Below are 18,074 nucleotides of genomic sequence, written 5' to 3' on the forward strand. Positions count from 1 at the left end.
TTTATGCGTTCTACGATTTATTGATTTCATTCTGACGAAGCCATATAAGTGCAGTCTGTATTGCAGTGCAACAGCTACGTTTATTCGGCCGCCCTACCAGCTGCTCGATTATGATCGATTTTTACCGATTTATGGTGCGTTAAGCAGCACAGTACGTTATATGCTCTAACCTGCTATGCATTTCTTTCACAAAAACTGGTTCTAACCAAAATGAAACTTTTATTAGTTGTCGCGACTGCCATTTCGATGGCAGTTATTGAATTAATCGAGAGCCGAATTTAAAATATTTATTTTCAAATACTTATTTTAAACAATTTCTATTACGCTTTTGGTATGTATGTATGTGATAAAATCGCCTGTAACATCTTCTTAGTATCTTCTTAACAGATATGTAATCTGTGGATTTTTTTTTAATGATGTTTCACATATGTATGTATGTATGTACATGTGTATTCACTTGGATATTGTGAAAACATATGTACATATGTATGTGATGCAAAGAATGTATATTCTACTTATTTGGGGTTAGGATTTAACCAGTAACAGTAATTAAATTAAAATATAATTAATTATTTATCATTTATTAGTTGATTATGAGGACTTTGATAAAACTACTCGTACACGGGTATAACGGTATAACGCAGCACATATGTACATTTATACATACATATGTAAGTGGTTTTACCCTTATTATTAAATTATTTTTATATTTCACTTTCTTAACGTCTACAATAAACTCTTCTGTGATGATATATTTATGATTTACGGTATACCACTACCAACCTACCAGCTCTAAAAATACGCACATAAACATACATATATTTACACAACATATTTACCTCTACAACAAACACTCAGAACTCTGTTTCTTTGGTAATTTTAGTTATAATTTCCTTCAACACAATTGTAGCTTTTATCTCTGTTTTACTCCCGGGTATTCGTTTGTCTCAAAAGCACCTGACATGAGGATATACATGTAAGTCAGGTGAATAAAGGAAGTTTCAGAGACGACTCTGAATACTGACAGACTGACATCGTGGAAAATTGTGGACTTTAAAATGGTTTGTTAATTTGGCTAAGAACTGGTTCTAAAGCAGTCGTCCAACCATATTTTGTTTACGTTGAAAAAGTCCATTAAGGTAGAAATTGGATTTCGCTCTTTAGAATGCAATAATTACAGTTTCATATATTTTTTTAACTTGTACATTAACCGACTTTAATATCAAGTTCCTCAATGTTAAATTTTAAAAAAGGCTCCCATTCTTCTAACTAGTTACAAGGATAAAATGATCGATACTAGACTTATTTTTTTTTTAATTTGATCACCAATGTGTTTGCCCAATCAGTATGAGAATACATACATACAGCTGTGAAAAAAATAATAGCACCACCACCACAAGCAATTTTCAAATAGTTGCCCAACTCACATTTTTAACTTTAAGGAAACTTTAAGCACATTTTTAGAAAGGGAAGACTCTTACAAATCTGGGAACAACAAAAAAAACAACCTTTTTTGTAAGGCTTTAAAGTTATTTAAGGAACTTTAGAGAAACTCGTAAAATTAGGCGAAAAAAATAATAGCACCACTTTTGAAAAATGGATTTAAAATTTAAAAAATGACCAACAAGTAATGAGTTTCTTAGTTAACACTTTTGAACTATTAATTCTAAATCAATATTTATCATTCAAGATTTAGTTCAGTGTCCTATTTTGGCAACATCAGCTGCGCAGCGTCTTGGCATGGAATCCACTAAGTCCAGGCATAGCTTTTGGGGAGCTTTGGATCAGGACTCTTAAATTTGTTCTCAAAGTGATCCGACAGTGGTTGGTTTGGAATCAGCAACTGCCTTCTGGACGTCGGACCACAGATTTTCGATCGGTTTTATGTCAGGCGACTGTGCAGGCCACTTTAACACGTTCAGTGTTGGCCCCGAACCATTCCTTTGCTTTCATGCTGGGGCTATTTTCCGTTTGAAAGACCCATACGAGTGTAACTTCGTATTCTGCAAAGGGTAGCATTACTGTCTCCATGAAATTCAAGGACACGTGCTGATCCATGATGGTTTATAGTCAATGTATTGGCCCTACTTCACAGTAAGAGAAGCAGGCCCATACCATTAAATTCAACCTTTTATTTTTATTGGTTTTCTTTGGTGTACTGGTGTTCCTTGAACGTCTTAAGTATGATCTAGATCCCTTTTCAGTAAATAAAACACTTTTTACTCATCTGACATTAAAATTTATGCGCCATTATAGGGATGTCCAATTGGCATGCTCCCTTGCAAAAACATCATGTGCTTAGTAATTTGCCTGGCGTTTAAAAGTGCGATTTTTTTTTTTTGGGCAGCAGGCTTTTTAGGCTATGTTGTCTAAGATATTTCCAAACTTTCTAGCCCGTCGCTTTTATTTTAAGCTCCTTTTTAAGCTCGATAGCAGGCTTGAAGGGAACCTTCTTGCTCTCGCGAATCAGACTTTTGACCCTAAAAGGGGTCATAGATCGTTTTCATCCACGTGTTTTACACTTTTCTTCATAGTTTAAGGGTTTTAATCATTTTATTGAAACTGCCTACCAATTGACCAAATTCTCTGTAAGTTTTACGTCAAACATAAATTTTTGCAAGGGTCGCGCTTTTTTCGCATTTCAGAGCTTTCCACGTATTATTGTAATGATTATTATTAGCTTTTATGATAGAAACAATGAAATATTAGTTAAAACTAATAAATACATGGTTTATATAAAGTCAATTCCGCGAAATTACGGATATTCACTTAAAATAGTGCTAACGGTGCTATTATTTTTTTCGCCATATTCGTGGTATTTTTTCTTAAAGTTAAAAAAAAAAATATAAAGACAAAAGTTTGAAGAAAGGCAACACTTTGTTTGTTAATGGGGAATACTTAACTATATGAAAAAACTAAAAATTTAAAAAAATCGCAACAGTAATTGCTTTTTTTTTGTCCAAGAACAAAATGTGTTGTAGTGGTGCTATTATTTTTTTCGCAACTGTACATGTGTATGTATGTGTGTATCCTAGAAAGTACCGCCATTGTGTCCGAATGAATGCCTGCTTAATCGGTTATCAACATCCAATTGAGTGAAGCCCAATACCGATCCACTTTATACTAACAAAAATACAAATATATTAAATGATTTTATATTGGAGTGAATATTTTTCATATAATTCACTGCCGCCTCTTTCGTATGAGTCAATATTCAAAGGCGGTTTTCTAAATAACTTCATTGATATTTTTATTGTGATCTAATAATGTATAACCGAATTATTTCGGTGGGAATGCTTTAATGAAAGCAAAACCGTAATAAGATTATAACTTCCTATAATGTATATAACACAGGTATTTTTTTCTTTTCGTTATTGAAATACAAAAAACTCATGAATGGTCTCTGGATTATCGATGTGGACAAGCACAAGGGAACATAACTTAACACAAATTTACACAATATATAGAATATATATACGTATACATATACATTTGTATATCTCGAATCTATCAGAATGTAGACTTGAGAAAATTCCTCTGTATACATATACATATACTATACAAAATATATACATATATATTTACGCATATACGCATTTTAATGTATAAATATTGTTGAGAATTTCCCAATTAATTTCCCGCGGTAAGCAAAGGGCGCTAAAGAGTCTAAATACTTGCACTCAAATAGGAAGGTATGCTCATGTTTGTTACTCAAACGATTCAAGTTTTTTTTTTTACAGCATGTTTTTCGGGATTTGCTTAATTAAATTGTAACTTACATGTAGAAGTTTAACTCTATGAACGATGAAGAAAAATAAATCTACGGGCATACAAAATTCTAAGTCCATTCGTCTATCAGTCGATCCATTTTTTATATACTTCACAACATGGTCTTGCTTTCCATACATACTTAGTATCGAATCATTTGAAGCTTTTGGGTGTGTGTGTCTTGAGTCACAGAATGCGATAGTCGATGCTTAATGACCGATAGTAATCGATTTTTAATCATCAACAATGGAACAAACAAATTGAGATATATAATCATAGTCAGCTTCTCTGCCTGTTGGCCTGCTTTGCCCGGATAACGGTTGGTTTTGAGTTGTCTGACGCCACGTGGAGCTGTTGCTATTGGTTAAGCCAGATGCGCCGGACTGTCCACCACTCATTGTTATATTATTTGTGGTACTCTTTGAGTTGGCACTATTTCCGGAACCTGCAGAGCCATTCAAGGAAGTGCTGTTCACTGTAGTGCTGCCGACCGGACCCGTTGCAGAGCCGCCAGCACCACCGGAATTGGAAGCCGACCCACCGCTTGTACTAAGTAGATTCGAATTTGCCACACTTGTGCTTGGATTGCTGCCACTGACGCTGCTATTGCCGCTGGGACCGCCGCCGCTGTTTCCGTTGCCATTTCCGTTGCTACTGTTCCCAGATAGGCTAGACACCGAGCTGCTACCCCCAGCAGCAGTTGCTGTACCAACGCTACTGCCAGCGCTACTTCCAATAGCAGAGTTGGTTGATGATGTGACTTGCGGCAAATGTTGTAAGATATTCTGTACCTCGTTCTCACTCGGAGATTCAGCAAAAATGGTTGTGTTTCCAAGAACACAGTTATTTAAAGCCATTTGCGCCTTGCTGGCCTCCTCACGCGTCGTGTATTTACATAAGGCAATTCCTTGGTTTAAGTATAAGTGAAAGCTGACAAGGGGGCCATGCTGCATGCACAGGGTACGTAAGGTAGGACCATCGATCTGGAAAGAAAATACAACAACAAATAAAGTGTTAGAGCACAAAACCAAAATTATAGGAAGAACAATTGAGGACAAGCTTAAGGTTATGGGTTTAAAGACGCAATCATCTACTATGTAAGCAGGCTCGTACAAAATCATTTTAAGTAATCAGTATTAGCACTAAGCAAACAACTCATAGAGGGATCAGACCGAGGTAAACCTGGCTGCCTAATCAGTATAGTGGATCGGCTCCCATTGGCTTCGGCTCTTGGTGAGAGGGCCTTCGGCTGAGAGAATTTGGCGTTGGCTCTCTTGAACATTGAACCCAAAGCGACTCTCGCAAAAACAAAGTTTTGTTTCCTCTTCAAGTCTGCTTCGCAATTTCATGTGTGCGGTGAAACATATGTACATATATACAGTTGCGAAAAAAATAATAGCACCACTGCAGCACATTTTGTTCTTGGACAAAAAAAAATCAATTACTGTTGCGATTTTTTTAAATTTTTAGTTTTTTCATATAGTTAAGTATTCCCCATTAACAAACAAAGGTTTGCCTTTCTTCAAATTTCTGTCTTTATATTTTTTTTTGTAACTTTAAGAAAAAATACCACGAATATGGCGAAAAAAATAATAGCACCGTTAGCACTATTTTAAGTGAATATCCGTAATTTCGCGGAATTAATTTTGTATTAACCACGTATTTATTAGTTTTAACTAATATTTCATTGTTTCTATCATAAAAGCTAATAATAATCATTACAATAATACGTGGAAAGCTCTGAAATGCGAAAAAGCGCGACCCTTGCAAAAAATTTATGTTTGACGTAAAAACTTACAGAGAATTTGGTCAATTGGTAGGCAGTTTCAATAAAATGATTAAAAACGCCTTAAACTATGAAGAAAAGTGTAAAACACGTGGATGAAAACGATCTATGACCCCTTTTAGGGTCAAAAGGCTGATTCGCGAGAGCAAGAAGGTTCTCTTCAAGAATGCTATCGAGCTTAAAAAAAAGCTTAAAATAAAAGCGACGGGCTAGAAAGTTTTGAAATATCTTAGACAACATAGCCTAAAAGCCTGATCCCCAAAAAAAATCGCACTTTTAAACGCCAGACAAATTACTAAGCACATGATGTTTGCAAGGGAGCACGCCAATTGGACATCCCTATAATGGAGCATAAATTTTAATGTCAGATGAGTAAAAGTGTTTTATTTACTGAAAAGGGATCTCGATCATACTTAAGACGTTCAAGGAACACCAGTACACCAAAGGAAACCATTAAAAATAAAAGGTTGAATTTAATGGTATGGGCCTGCTTCTCATACTATGGAGTAGGGCCAATACATTGACTATAAACCATCATGGATCAGCACGTGTCCTTGAATTTCATGGAGACAGTAATGGTACCCTTTGCAGAATACAAAATTCCACTCGTATGGGTCTTTCAAACGGAAAATAACCCCAGCATAAAAGCAAAGGAATGGTTCTGGGCCAACACTGAACGTGTTAAAGTGTACGCGGAATACTCTAATGGAAAATATTTGCAACGCCAAGTCAATTGTTGTTATATGTATACATATTTAGATGTTTATAACCGTTTATCCCTTTCGTCCTAAATGTATTTAAGAAATATATGAGCATAGAGGGGATACACAAAATCAATTTATTTTTATTTGGGGCAAGCTGCTTCATAAAGTCGCAAGTTTGAAAAAAAGGGTATGTGATCTCAGAAAAACAGAAAAATGCCAGACGTCTCAAACGCTAAAAATTGAAGTCGAGAATGGATACACGCATTGCCATCATGTATGTACATTGTGTTCAATGAAATAGTAGTGCCGCGCCACACAATTTTCACAATTATTTTTGAGACCCTTCCAGTCTTTCGAATTGAACAAGTGATACCTTTTTGGAAAGCCTGAAATATACACATTATAACCCAGAAAGAATCCTGGAACATTTGCATTCCATCTTCTTGTTTTACATGACTTTAGAAAAATACATATGAAAAATGCTGTTCAATAAAATAGTAGTGCTGGGTGCAAGTATTAAAAAAAAATTAAAAAACAAATTAAATCAATTCAAAAAAGTTACCATCAGTAAGCTTAATTTATATATTGAATATTTTGATGAAAGAAATGTTTGAATGTAACGGTACTTTTGTTTTTGGAGCGTAGAAGTAATCATTGAACGGTCCAACATGGGAGACTTAAGAATTAGACTAAAAACTAAAATCAGGAGTTATAATGGAATTCAAAACTAATTTGAATGTGCTTTTACTGTTATATTAAATAGTTTCAGCTAAAAGAAGCACCCTGAAAAATGATTTTTTATGCGAAAAAATTGTCTTTTAGTAGATGGTTGAAGGCAAGACCAAGGTCTTCAATATCCTCAAAAGTTATGAAAACAATTTTATATCGCTCTGAAAGTGTTTAGATAGTTAATACACGACTGATTACACATTATTTAGTTGCAAGAGGTCCCCGGAAGCTACGCGTTTGAGAATAAAAGCACATGGGTACACGACTCATGTTTTGAAAAATGAGGACATGAGGAATGTGGACTGGGCCGTGTCACAGTCCGAAAAATACTTTTGACAGACGAGTGTAAAGTTGTTTTATATGGTAAGGAAGACTCAAAAGAATATGTTTGGCGTTCACAGATATCTGATAACTGCCCAAATTCTTGAAAAAAACAACATTGGGCATGTTGGGTTGACCCTTATGGGCTACAGCCCATATAAACTCTTACTTCCTAGCCTTATTTTGACGTATTTCATAAAGTGGTGTGTGCCAACATACTTTTTAATACAATACAGTAATATTACTATTGAAAAATGCCTATCAAAAGGATCTGTCATCAAGATAATGATCTGAAACACGCAAGAAAGCTCGCTAGGAATGGAATTTTATCCGAAGAGGTCGACACTTTTCCATGTCTTGCTCAGTCTCTAGACCAAAATCCCAACGAAATCTTATTGTAAAATGTTAAATGTGTTATTACTATTACAAATCCGTCAACCAGAGCACAGTTTTGCCAAGGTGTTTAAGAATTATAGTCTCAGATCTTATTTAAGCTTGGGCAGTACCTTATTTACACATGACAGGTGGGCGTAAGGCCATAGTGAAAACAAATTTGATTAAAAACTACATATCAAACCTCAAGAAACATATAGAACATGAAACATATGCACTAATTCCAGTTTCGTTGTTTTTTTTAATTTTCTAAAAAAAAAAACACTACTATTTTATTGAACAGCATTTTTTATAGGTATTTTTCTTAAGTCATGTAAAACAAGAAGATGGAATGAAAATGTTCCAGAATTCTTTCTGGGTTATAATGTGTACATTTTAGGCTTTCCAAAAAGGTATCACTTGTTCAGTTCGAAAGACTGAAAGGGTCTCAAAAATAGTTGTGAAAATTGTGTGGCGCGGCACTACTATTTCATTGAACACAACTGTATGTACATATGTGTCACCGCACACATGAAATTGCGAAGCAGACTTGAAGAGGAAACAAAACTTTGTTTTTGCGAGAGTCGCTTTGGGTTCAATGTTCAAGAGAGCCAACGCCAAATTCTCTCAGCCGAAGGCCCTCTCACCAAGAGCCGAAGCCAATGGGAGCCGATCCACTATACTGATTAGGCAGCCAGTTTTACTTCGGTCTGATCCCATTTATGGAACTGATTGGAATAGCTTAATCCACGAGTTTTATTGCAATTCTTCTACTGAAGAACAAATTAGGCAACAAAAAAGAGTATTCTTGTCTTACAAAGTTTAAGTATGATTTGTTCGAGCTTGACATTTTTTTCTACATCAATTCTAACACCAAAATAAACTGTTCTCCTCCGCCAGAGGCTCACCCAGCATGAGGAAGTGTGTGCGAGCTAGAGAGAGAATGTGCTAGGAGAAGCGTCACCGGATAAGGTGGAGCCAGCCACTGCAAATTAGTCCTCATTCTGGCTATAATAATGATTCGATCTGATCCGGGAATTCCGGAGTCTGATTGATATGGCCACTCTCTACGCAACTGCTGCTCAATTATGAATGCCGCATATGCGCCTGTAACTGTGTGGTATCACAGCAGTCTGGATACAATATTTTGTTGCTCTAGGTCGTATTGTCTCTGAGATCTAGGTGCTCATCAAGACGGACGGACAGACAGACAGAGACTTGGGCTATTAATGCTGATCAAGAATACACATACTTTATGAAATCGGAAACGTTTCCTTCTGCGTGAAAAAATTATTGACTACTCATGCCAATAAATCTAAATCTGAAAAAAATCGAATATACCCATTAACTGTTCGAGTGACGAGTTTACAACAAAAATTCCTGACCGATGCAGCACTGGTTCAAGGAGATGATTTGTCATACTATTCGAACAAAATAGATTTTAGGTTCACTAAAAACAAAACGCCAAACATTTACAGCCTAAGTTTCGTTGAGTTTGGAGAATAAGATCCTTTTCTGGTAACATAGTTTCTTGAGTTCCATAGGTAGAATTTTTTTCGGGAGAACGACCGTCCTCTCCTGAATAACCCATCGTACAGTTTTAGTGCTGAATGAACTCCCTCCCTTCTTATATTGGACGGCGTTTTAAACTGATTTTCGATTCGCAAACGTTAAATAATATTATCCTATATTTGTTGTCCCTTATATGGTCTTACGTCCTGAGCAGACCGTTTTTCAAAATTATGTTAAAAATTGGTTATGGATGGATTTATCATCAATAAAATATGGTGTAACATAATTTAATTGGACCGCAAAACCTTGTCGATAATATTCGACATGTCGATATGAAAACAGTACGTTAAGTTAACTAAATTGAATGTATTTTTCCAATAAAAATGTTTCCCGACTGAATGTTCACATTTTGAATTCGCCCCATCGGTTTTAGATCAGTTAACACGAGTGTCCACATTTAACTGTCCGCTAAAGTCTGTACATATGGAATTGATGTGTCTTTGGAAAACTTTTGTGAGCATACCTGAGCTGTAAGATTTTTCAGAAGCAGCCAACTCGAACTCCACGAAGTATTGCCTGCAGTCCAAGTTGTATTTGTTGTTGGGACACCACTTCGCGCCTGCATCCAGCCATTGGCACCACCAGCGATCGTAGATGATGTAGAAGTAGAGCCACTCACTCCGTTGCCAGATTTATTGGCATGAGTGGTCAATCCAGGCGGGGGTCCTCGAGACGATGCTTTGTTCATGGGGCTCGTCCACAGCTCAGAGGTGGATGCGCACTGCTGACTGTTGTCCGACCAACTTGACAATGTATAATAAATAGTTATATATATTTATTGCAAATATTTTACTTTTCGTATTCACCTTGGAAAGTTTTGATTAGGATTAAAACTCCACGTTGACGATGACAAACTTAAAGGGGGCAGATCAGTCGGCGAGTTTTTGCCAGTATTGGCAAAAATATCAGCATCTTTTGGCGTCGGATTAATGGACAATGGAGATCTAGCAACGCTGCCGGGAGTTATGCTGGGATCATCTTCTATGCTTTTGATCTGAGAACCCTTAAAAATAAACTTCTGCTTGGATATGTTTAGACTTTGCATAGTTGTACAGTTTTACCTTCCACGGCTTGCCTGGCTCGAACTCTTGCACCAGGTCGGTGTAAGCGGTTGCTGCTGCAGTTGGTTGTGCAACTGACCAGTCTTTGTTCTCGTTATCAGATGAGGGATCCGGCCAACCGTCAGCAATATTGCGTCCAGTTGACCATGTACTAGGATAAAAGTATACGTTTTATTTCACGAGTTCACAATATCATTCAGTAGAGTAGTTACGTGAACGTTACATGTATGTTTGTACATACATATGTATGTATCGATATGTAACCTTATGATTAGTATTACTCATGTATGCACATATATATTCACTCCCACTCTTGTACTCCGTCTATCCTCTTTTGCCCCATTTTTGACAAATATTACAATTGCTTTCATACCGCAAATTCCGTTACAGCGCTCTTTCCTCCATCAGTTCGATGCTGATCAATATTAATGAGGTCGTAAAAGCCTATTTCAGCTGTTACTTGAATATAGTATACCCCGTTAGTTACTACTTTGATTACCAGGTACTTAAGATAGAAAATGCAGTTTTATGAAATGTTTATTTACTTACCCATCATTTTGAAGGCCCAAGGAGCCCATATTGTTTGAGTTGCTTGATAAATTTTGCTTAGTCGCACCTGGAGCACGCGAAAAGTCCGTGCCATCATCCTTTTCTAATACTGGAAGCTTCCACTGATTTAAACGGGACTGCTGATTGGATGCCCCTTGGTATCCGCTTGGCTGTAAATCAATAAAAACGTTATAGATACCATCTGAGCCGTATACTCATCTCTATCATGTTCGACATCTTTACCTTGTTAAGATTGAGCTCAGAAAAGTTGCCTTGCAAGTTATTTATTGCATCGTGACCTCTCATATAGTCATTGCCAGAGTTGTTTAGGTGTGCTGATTGATGTTGTGGTTGTTGTTGTTGTTGTTGTTGTTGTTGTTGTTGTTGTTGTTGTTGTTGTTGTTGTTGCTGCTGCTGTTGCTGCTGTGAATTCGGTTGTAGATTTTGCTGTTTTATGTAAACGGCCTGTTGTGCATTTATTTGGTTTTGTAGATTCTGAATTTGTTGCTTGTATTTAGCGATGGCAACATTCACTGCCATTGGATTGGCATTGCCGCCTCTAGCCAGAGATTGCTGGGCTGCCTGGAGATGCTGCAGAAGGTGAATAAGAAAAGGTGGTAATAAAAGCGAATGTAGGCGAGCTCAAAAATAAAACTAAAATAAGAAATTACCTTTATATTGCTAAGGAGTTGATTCAACAGATTTAAGGTAGTTTGTGTGAGCGGTTGAGTCAAGATTTGACTGGATATGAAACCACTGTGGATGGCCAATTGAATCTGCTGGCCCAGCATGCGTATTTGCTGACCAGACGGTTGATTATTTGTGTTAGCTGCAATATTTACGGTGGCTGCAGCAGCCACGGCTGCGTTTGATGAACCCTGTCCGAATCCCACTGACACAGCGGATGCATTGCCCACGGACTGAGGCCCAACGGCAACGCCGTGTGGGCCTTGACTCAAATACTTTTGCACTTGCATGGCGGCCATGTTAGGATTGTTGCTTCCACTTCCTGTCACCGCAGCAGCGCCCATATTGTTCATAAGATTATTCTGTGGGAAATAAAACAAATGTTCAAAATCTTGTTATGCATCTATCTAGAGTGGCTACGAATGCCTAATCCGCCAGAGCACTTACAGGAGGGAATGACATCGAAGGTTGCGCAGCGCCCACTGGGTAGCGTCCAGCGAAGCCCCCACTGCTCGTTGAACTAGAGTGATCGGAGTAGGAGCCGAGACTCTCCTCGTGCCGACGCCAGCCATCCATGGCCAAAGACGAATTGGCCCGGAGCATGTCAGCCGCTTCCTCAATGTTCATATTAGAAGTTACTAGCGCCCGTTCCACATCTTCCTTCTTAAATCCATTTTCGACCAGAATGCGATACTGCTTGCTTTGCTTTATCATCTCCGTGTTAAGAACATTTACCATTCCCACATTCAAGCCAGCCATCTTTTGCTGTTGCTGTGATTTGACAATGCCACCATGGGCGCTCCAGTCGGATCCGAGGTCACTACCGTCGACAACACCAACACCAACACTCGACGACGTGCTCCAACCTGATGAGCCACTTGTTGATGGCAATTTACTCTGCTTGTTGCCCCAGCCAACTCCGACAGACGACGTGTCGCTCCAAGAATTTTGTGCTAGTCCTGCGCTTGATTTGTCGTCCACCCAGTTACTGCCAGATACAGAGCCACCGCTGGGACCACCTAGACCAACGTTATGACTGTCGTCCCCCCAAGCAGTAACACCTGCCGCTGTGTTTCTTCCGCTGACGTTGTTCGTATGCACCCACATTGTGCCTCCATCTGGCTTGTGCTGCACACCACTCACGGATGAGAGACGCGCCTGGGGTCCCACTACACTGGTCATGGGATTGTTGGGATTGCCACCAACTGGAACATTGCTGTTGCCAACACCAACGCCTGCAATACCGATACCAACAGTTTGATTTTGTCCACGAATCAGGTGATTGCGTCCAATAGAGTCGGTCATGTCTTTCCAATGACCGCCGCCACCACCGCCAGTAACACGGGTTTGTTGCCCCCATAGAGATGTCCCGTCATCGTAGTTTGGAATATTGCGGCGCTGTGGAGGTGGCGATGGCTCCTCCCAGCCACTTATCTTGTCCTTTGTACCGCTCCCGCCCACTCCCACCGTTTGGGTGGGTCCCCATTGGTTTGCAATATTTGTGGATACGGCACCAGAAACGCCACCAGGACCCGGACCAATTCCAGGACCGGATGTCGCTCCAACATTCGAGCCGGAAACTTGCCCAACCATTTTGCTCATGTTCTGTAATTGGTTGTGGGACATCTGTGGATGGTGACCCCACATTTCTGAAGTTCCATTGAGCCTGCCAGATATTCCACGAGGATCCCCACGAATGGGATCGCGCGGATCAATCATGCGAATGTCTCGAGGATCCCCTGACGAAGCTCCAGCACTCCCGCCACCGCGTAATGTTTCGCGATGATCGACATTTCGAATGTCCATAGGTCCTCCGCCCACACCGGCCAACGGGCGTATTTCGCGAGGATCTCCCCACCCGTTGCCAGTATTGCCGGCATTGTTTCCACCTCCAGCTCCAATTCCACTAGCTCCAGTTATGTTACTTGAACCGCTTCCACCTGCAAGTAAAAGAACCGCACGAGAAGAGAACCGATAAACATTATACAAAATTTCAATATCTAGGAATGCTTCTAAAACACTGTGCAACACGAACCCAACTCTATGTACCTACATAAGTATGTACATGTGTATGTATATGTACATATCTGTCAATGTTTATGTATGCTAAAAATGGCCAAGACGCCGTCGAAATTTCACCGATTTATGGACAACTCAAGCATCTCAGAATTTGGTGGATGGAGTTCAAAATAGTTCATCCTTATGCGACTATTTGATTTTTCGGGCAGAAAGTTAGTTGGTATAAGAAATGTTTGTGAGGAATAAATATTTACTGCTGATGATTGCCTGCTTTTTTAAACCAGGCAATAAAATGACTTTCATTTTAAAGTAATTTCCTTAGACACTATATGGATTATTGGATTTAGCTGCACAGTGCGACGGTTGTAAATTTGTAAGCTTACATCCTGGTGTTACCACAGGCAAGGTTCCACTAGTTCCAGAACCACTATTATTACCAGTTGATCCTAGTCCAACGCCAACTCCAACAACACCCTGACCCCACTGAGGACCAGCGGTGGGAACAACAGTGGGGCCTACATTGACTCCACTTGGATTGACACTAACGGCTGCACCAGTTCCCGTGTTGTTAACGGATCCTCCTGTCCAGACACTACCAGTATCCGCCCCGTCATCGTCCTCTCCCCACGTACCGCCCAGATTGGATGATGGCGTGTGACCCCAAGAGGGCTTCGGAATTTGTTGAGCTGGCGGCTGCCCGCCGTTTCTCAAGTTCGATTCCCAAAGATCTGTGCCGTTGTTGACGCTCGGCTTCCACATGGGAGGTGCAGATGCATCCTTGTTGGTTGGCTCCGGAGAACTTGGTACCTCCCAGTTTGTATCCTGGTTTACATGCTGGCAACCCCAGCCATCCTGGGAAAAGAGTGCCTCGCGCATTGTGTTCAATTGGTCCAACTGATCCTTAGCTCCAAGTGTTGCATTCCCAACTATTGCAGCATCAACATGATCGTCAACGTCATTATCAAAAGCAATAATCGCTATCGTTAATAATTCGTAGGTATTCTATGGAGTGGAGTAAGAGTCCTCGTCCTTATCTTCTTTGCTCTACTCTGAATATATTGGTTTCCGTGTGTATTTCGTTTCACCACTGAGAGAAGATTCAAGGTAGAATAAATGTTTAATAAATAATAATAAAGTACACTGTTTTTCAACGAATTTTACGAATGAAACATATAAATCAATTTTTTTGGTCTGGTATAGTTTGTATTTATTGGCAAAGAAGAAATACTTCATTCATTCGTTCAAGTACATACATATGTATTTACTTGGGTATTTATAACTCGTCTGTATGTACCGCCCATATCTTTGGACATTTATTGCAACTAACATTACACTTGGTAAAAGTACGAGGCTTGATAGCATTACTCAAATTGATTTGCTTTTTTCTTGAAATTAATTATTTTAAGGAACAGAAGGAAGAAAAAAATATTTAATAAGGTCCACCACGCATACTTATGTATGCATATTCCAAGTGTGGAACATACTTGACAACTCTGGTCGTGCCAAGCAGCCGTCATTGACGCAATCACCCTATTTTAACTCTGTACCTTTTCTTCTTTTGCACTCGCGGTTAACCAGCAGCCACACAAATTGTGTTCGTTTTTTATGCTAATGAAAACACAACAATATATTGCATGAATACGCTCTCGCACAGATATTTACAATACAGAAAACATTTATATACTGAACATGTGTAAATGCATGTTTTAACAGTTATGTTCAGTCACTAAAGAAATTTTCTATAAACTGTGTATCCATACACACTCACACTCACATATACGCAGATCCATGTTATATATATATGTACATATGTATATAAATATATGCATATAGCTGAGAGTGTGTATATGTATGTATATCGAGTGTATTGTGTATGGAAAATACCAACGAAAACTGGAATAATGTTCAAAATGGAGATTCAAGAACCGAAAATTGCACATTAAAAATCTTTACTTTTGTTTTGCCCTTTACGCTACTGTACTTTACGAATCACATATTTCTATGTATATATTTCTGCACATATGTATATATTTTTGCAATAATTTCCTTTTTTATGCGAACGAAAAGTTGATTTTCTCTACATATCAATACATATGTGTGTGTGTGTGTGTATCATGCCAAGCCACTGACGGTTCAGAAAGTGTGTGTGTATGCAGTGGAACATACATATTTACGTATTCAAGCGGTCGAAATTTTCTTTTCACATTTCACAAAAGGAAAGTTAAATATCTTGCGCAGATATATATTTAACTATGGCATTACTTAAAACTGGAAGCGAGCTCTAGTAAAAAATAATTACAATTTCGATGTGACTTGAATGCGAATTTGCAGCGCACGTTCAACGCGGACGGAAAAAGAAACAAGAGAGTGAAAAAACTGTTTGCAATGTTGCCACCTGGTCAGAAAGCCAAGCCTTTTAAAATTTGAAGTGGTGCATGGGAATGCAGCAAATACATCTAAAATCTAAATCATAAATCTAAAAAAGCTACTAAAAGAATTAGAATAACATAACGGAAAACCTCAAGCTAATTGCAAGCCAAGTAAGCTCGTACGCAATTATGTAAAATATTTAAAACGTGGCAACACTCATTCTGCAACGAGACAAATACATGTACATACATTCAAAAGTACATAAATACACACATACACATGGTCTTAAAAAAATGCACTAATTCTTTTTAAATTATAATAACACTTCTTCCATAGATACGTGCGTACATATGTGACATTAAATTGAATTGGAAACATATAATTATTTCGTTCAGGACCATGTTATGCATAACATGCACATGTACCTACATACATACATACATATGCTTGTATGTACATATTCTGGCTTCTATTAGCCCGTTTATTTTGAACGGAACGTCACTGTTGCATAGAAATACATACTCCAAGTGTTAATACCAACTGAAGCATAAGCTTTCTTCACCGCAAACTGTTTGAACACACAATTCGTAAATGCATTCGTAAATCAGAACAATATTTTCAACAACGCGTATTTATCGATGACCCTCAGAAGTGTCATACCGAAACATACCTTCTCAGTTTCAAAATATACCGTCGATATACCGAGGAAAATACTTACTTAGTCCTCTAAAACGCCTATTCTTGAATTATTTAATTTATAATACCCATAATAATATTATTTTTTTGAAGAATGCAATTTTTTGTTAAGCCTTTCTTCAGAGGTAGCGGATTGTTTTTTCACATAGCCTGAGAGTCTTAGATCTGGTTTTAAAGAACATTGCCATTATGAAAAACTAATTGCTGCACCTAAAAATTGGACCCAAACACTATGTGCATTAGTTTAACGTCTGGGAAATTTTAGGCTTTGAAATTCAAAAATGTTTGATTTTTGTGCTGTATTTTTAACAAAATGTTGAATTTGTAAACTACGGAAAAATCGAACAAAAAAAATTATATTCAATTATTAATTTTTTGTGTATATGTGCATAATTTTGGCGTCGGAAGAAATGACAAAGTTCGTTACAACCAGATTTAAGAAAAGTGAAAAAAAGAAACGCTACCTCTATCAAGCGTTACGAAAAAATATCATTTGGTTTGGTTCCTTGAGGTAATATCGTGTTGGGTGGTGTTATCTGTGACGCCCAGCTCCACAAAGACACACAAATTTAAATACACGCGCCCATTAAAATTACATTTTACATTTTTTTCTACATCTGTCATCTGCATCTACATTACTTCTTAGACCATCACGCCCTTTTAGATTTCCCCCCTCCCGAAGAGACGAACAATGCACGAGGCAGAGTGTGCGAGTGAGAGAGAATGAGCAAAAAATAATCAAAGCTGCTGGAAGGGGTGGGGTGCTGCCACAGGATATCATCTAATTATCTATTATTATCGGTCAAATCTGATCCTTATTAGGAGATCTGATAGATATGGCCATTCTCTACGGGACTGCTTTTTTAGTTTTCTGTTATCTTCAAAGTTGTTGAAGTAGAAGATTTTCGCACATTGTGGATGCGGAAGGGTGCAAGCGATATTTTGACATAAAATTTGTTCATTGTGATACTGATATCAGAGCAATCTGGATGCATAATTCAGCTTCTCTAGATGTTAGTCTCTGAGAAACATGCGTCAAATAAGACGGACGGACTGACACAAAGACATGGCTATTTCGACTCGGCTATAGTTTCTGATAAAAAACATGGGGTCGGCAACGTATCCTTTTGTGAGCTACTTACATCCACTTTCAAGCACAATTACAATATACCCTATACCATATACACTATACAGTATTCCATTGTACATTCCATCAAAGACATTGACATCTTAACCATATCATTACACTAAGATTTTATCTCAAGGAACCAAACCCACTTTTTAAGAAAGATATGGGGCTTAGATATGGTCTGATGATATTTTTTGTTGTATGGCAGAAATTTTTTTTTAAGAATTAAAACATTTTTTTTTAAAGTTTTTTTTAGAGGTGTATAGATGTATTTATTGGCCTTCTTTACAATAAGATCTAAGATACTTATG

General features: G+C 38.2%; 1 protein-coding gene across 4 annotated transcripts; it reads right to left on the minus strand.

Moving 5' to 3' along the window:
• Positions 1–3,229: 3,229 nt before the first annotated feature.
• On the minus strand, positions 3,230–16,606 carry LOC117903000 (protein Gawky). Of its 4 annotated transcripts, none has more exons than XM_034814732.1 (10): positions 16,461–16,606; positions 14,006–14,655; positions 11,997–13,489; positions 11,534–11,911; positions 11,106–11,453; positions 10,863–11,032; positions 10,314–10,464; positions 10,059–10,246; positions 9,716–9,995; positions 3,230–4,751 (listed from the first exon to the last, which is right to left on the minus strand). In XM_034814732.1, exons 2-10 carry the CDS (start codon positions 14,442–14,444, stop codon positions 4,002–4,004), a joined length of 4,197 nt encoding a protein of 1,398 aa, XP_034670623.1. In that variant the 5' UTR covers positions 14,445–14,655; positions 16,461–16,606; the 3' UTR covers positions 3,230–4,001. The 4 variants fall into 4 exon arrangements, with proteins under 4 accessions (XP_034670623.1, XP_034670622.1, XP_034670620.1 ...); XM_034814731.1 differs by having other exon boundaries at positions 10,059–10,255; XM_034814729.1 differs by having other exon boundaries at positions 13,952–14,655.
• Between the last annotated feature and the right edge of the window lie 1,468 nt (positions 16,607–18,074).

This window comes from Drosophila subobscura, chromosome dot (genome assembly GCF_008121235.1).
Source record: "Drosophila subobscura isolate 14011-0131.10 chromosome dot, UCBerk_Dsub_1.0, whole genome shotgun sequence".
Classification (NCBI taxonomy): Eukaryota; Metazoa; Arthropoda; class Insecta; order Diptera; family Drosophilidae; genus Drosophila; species Drosophila subobscura.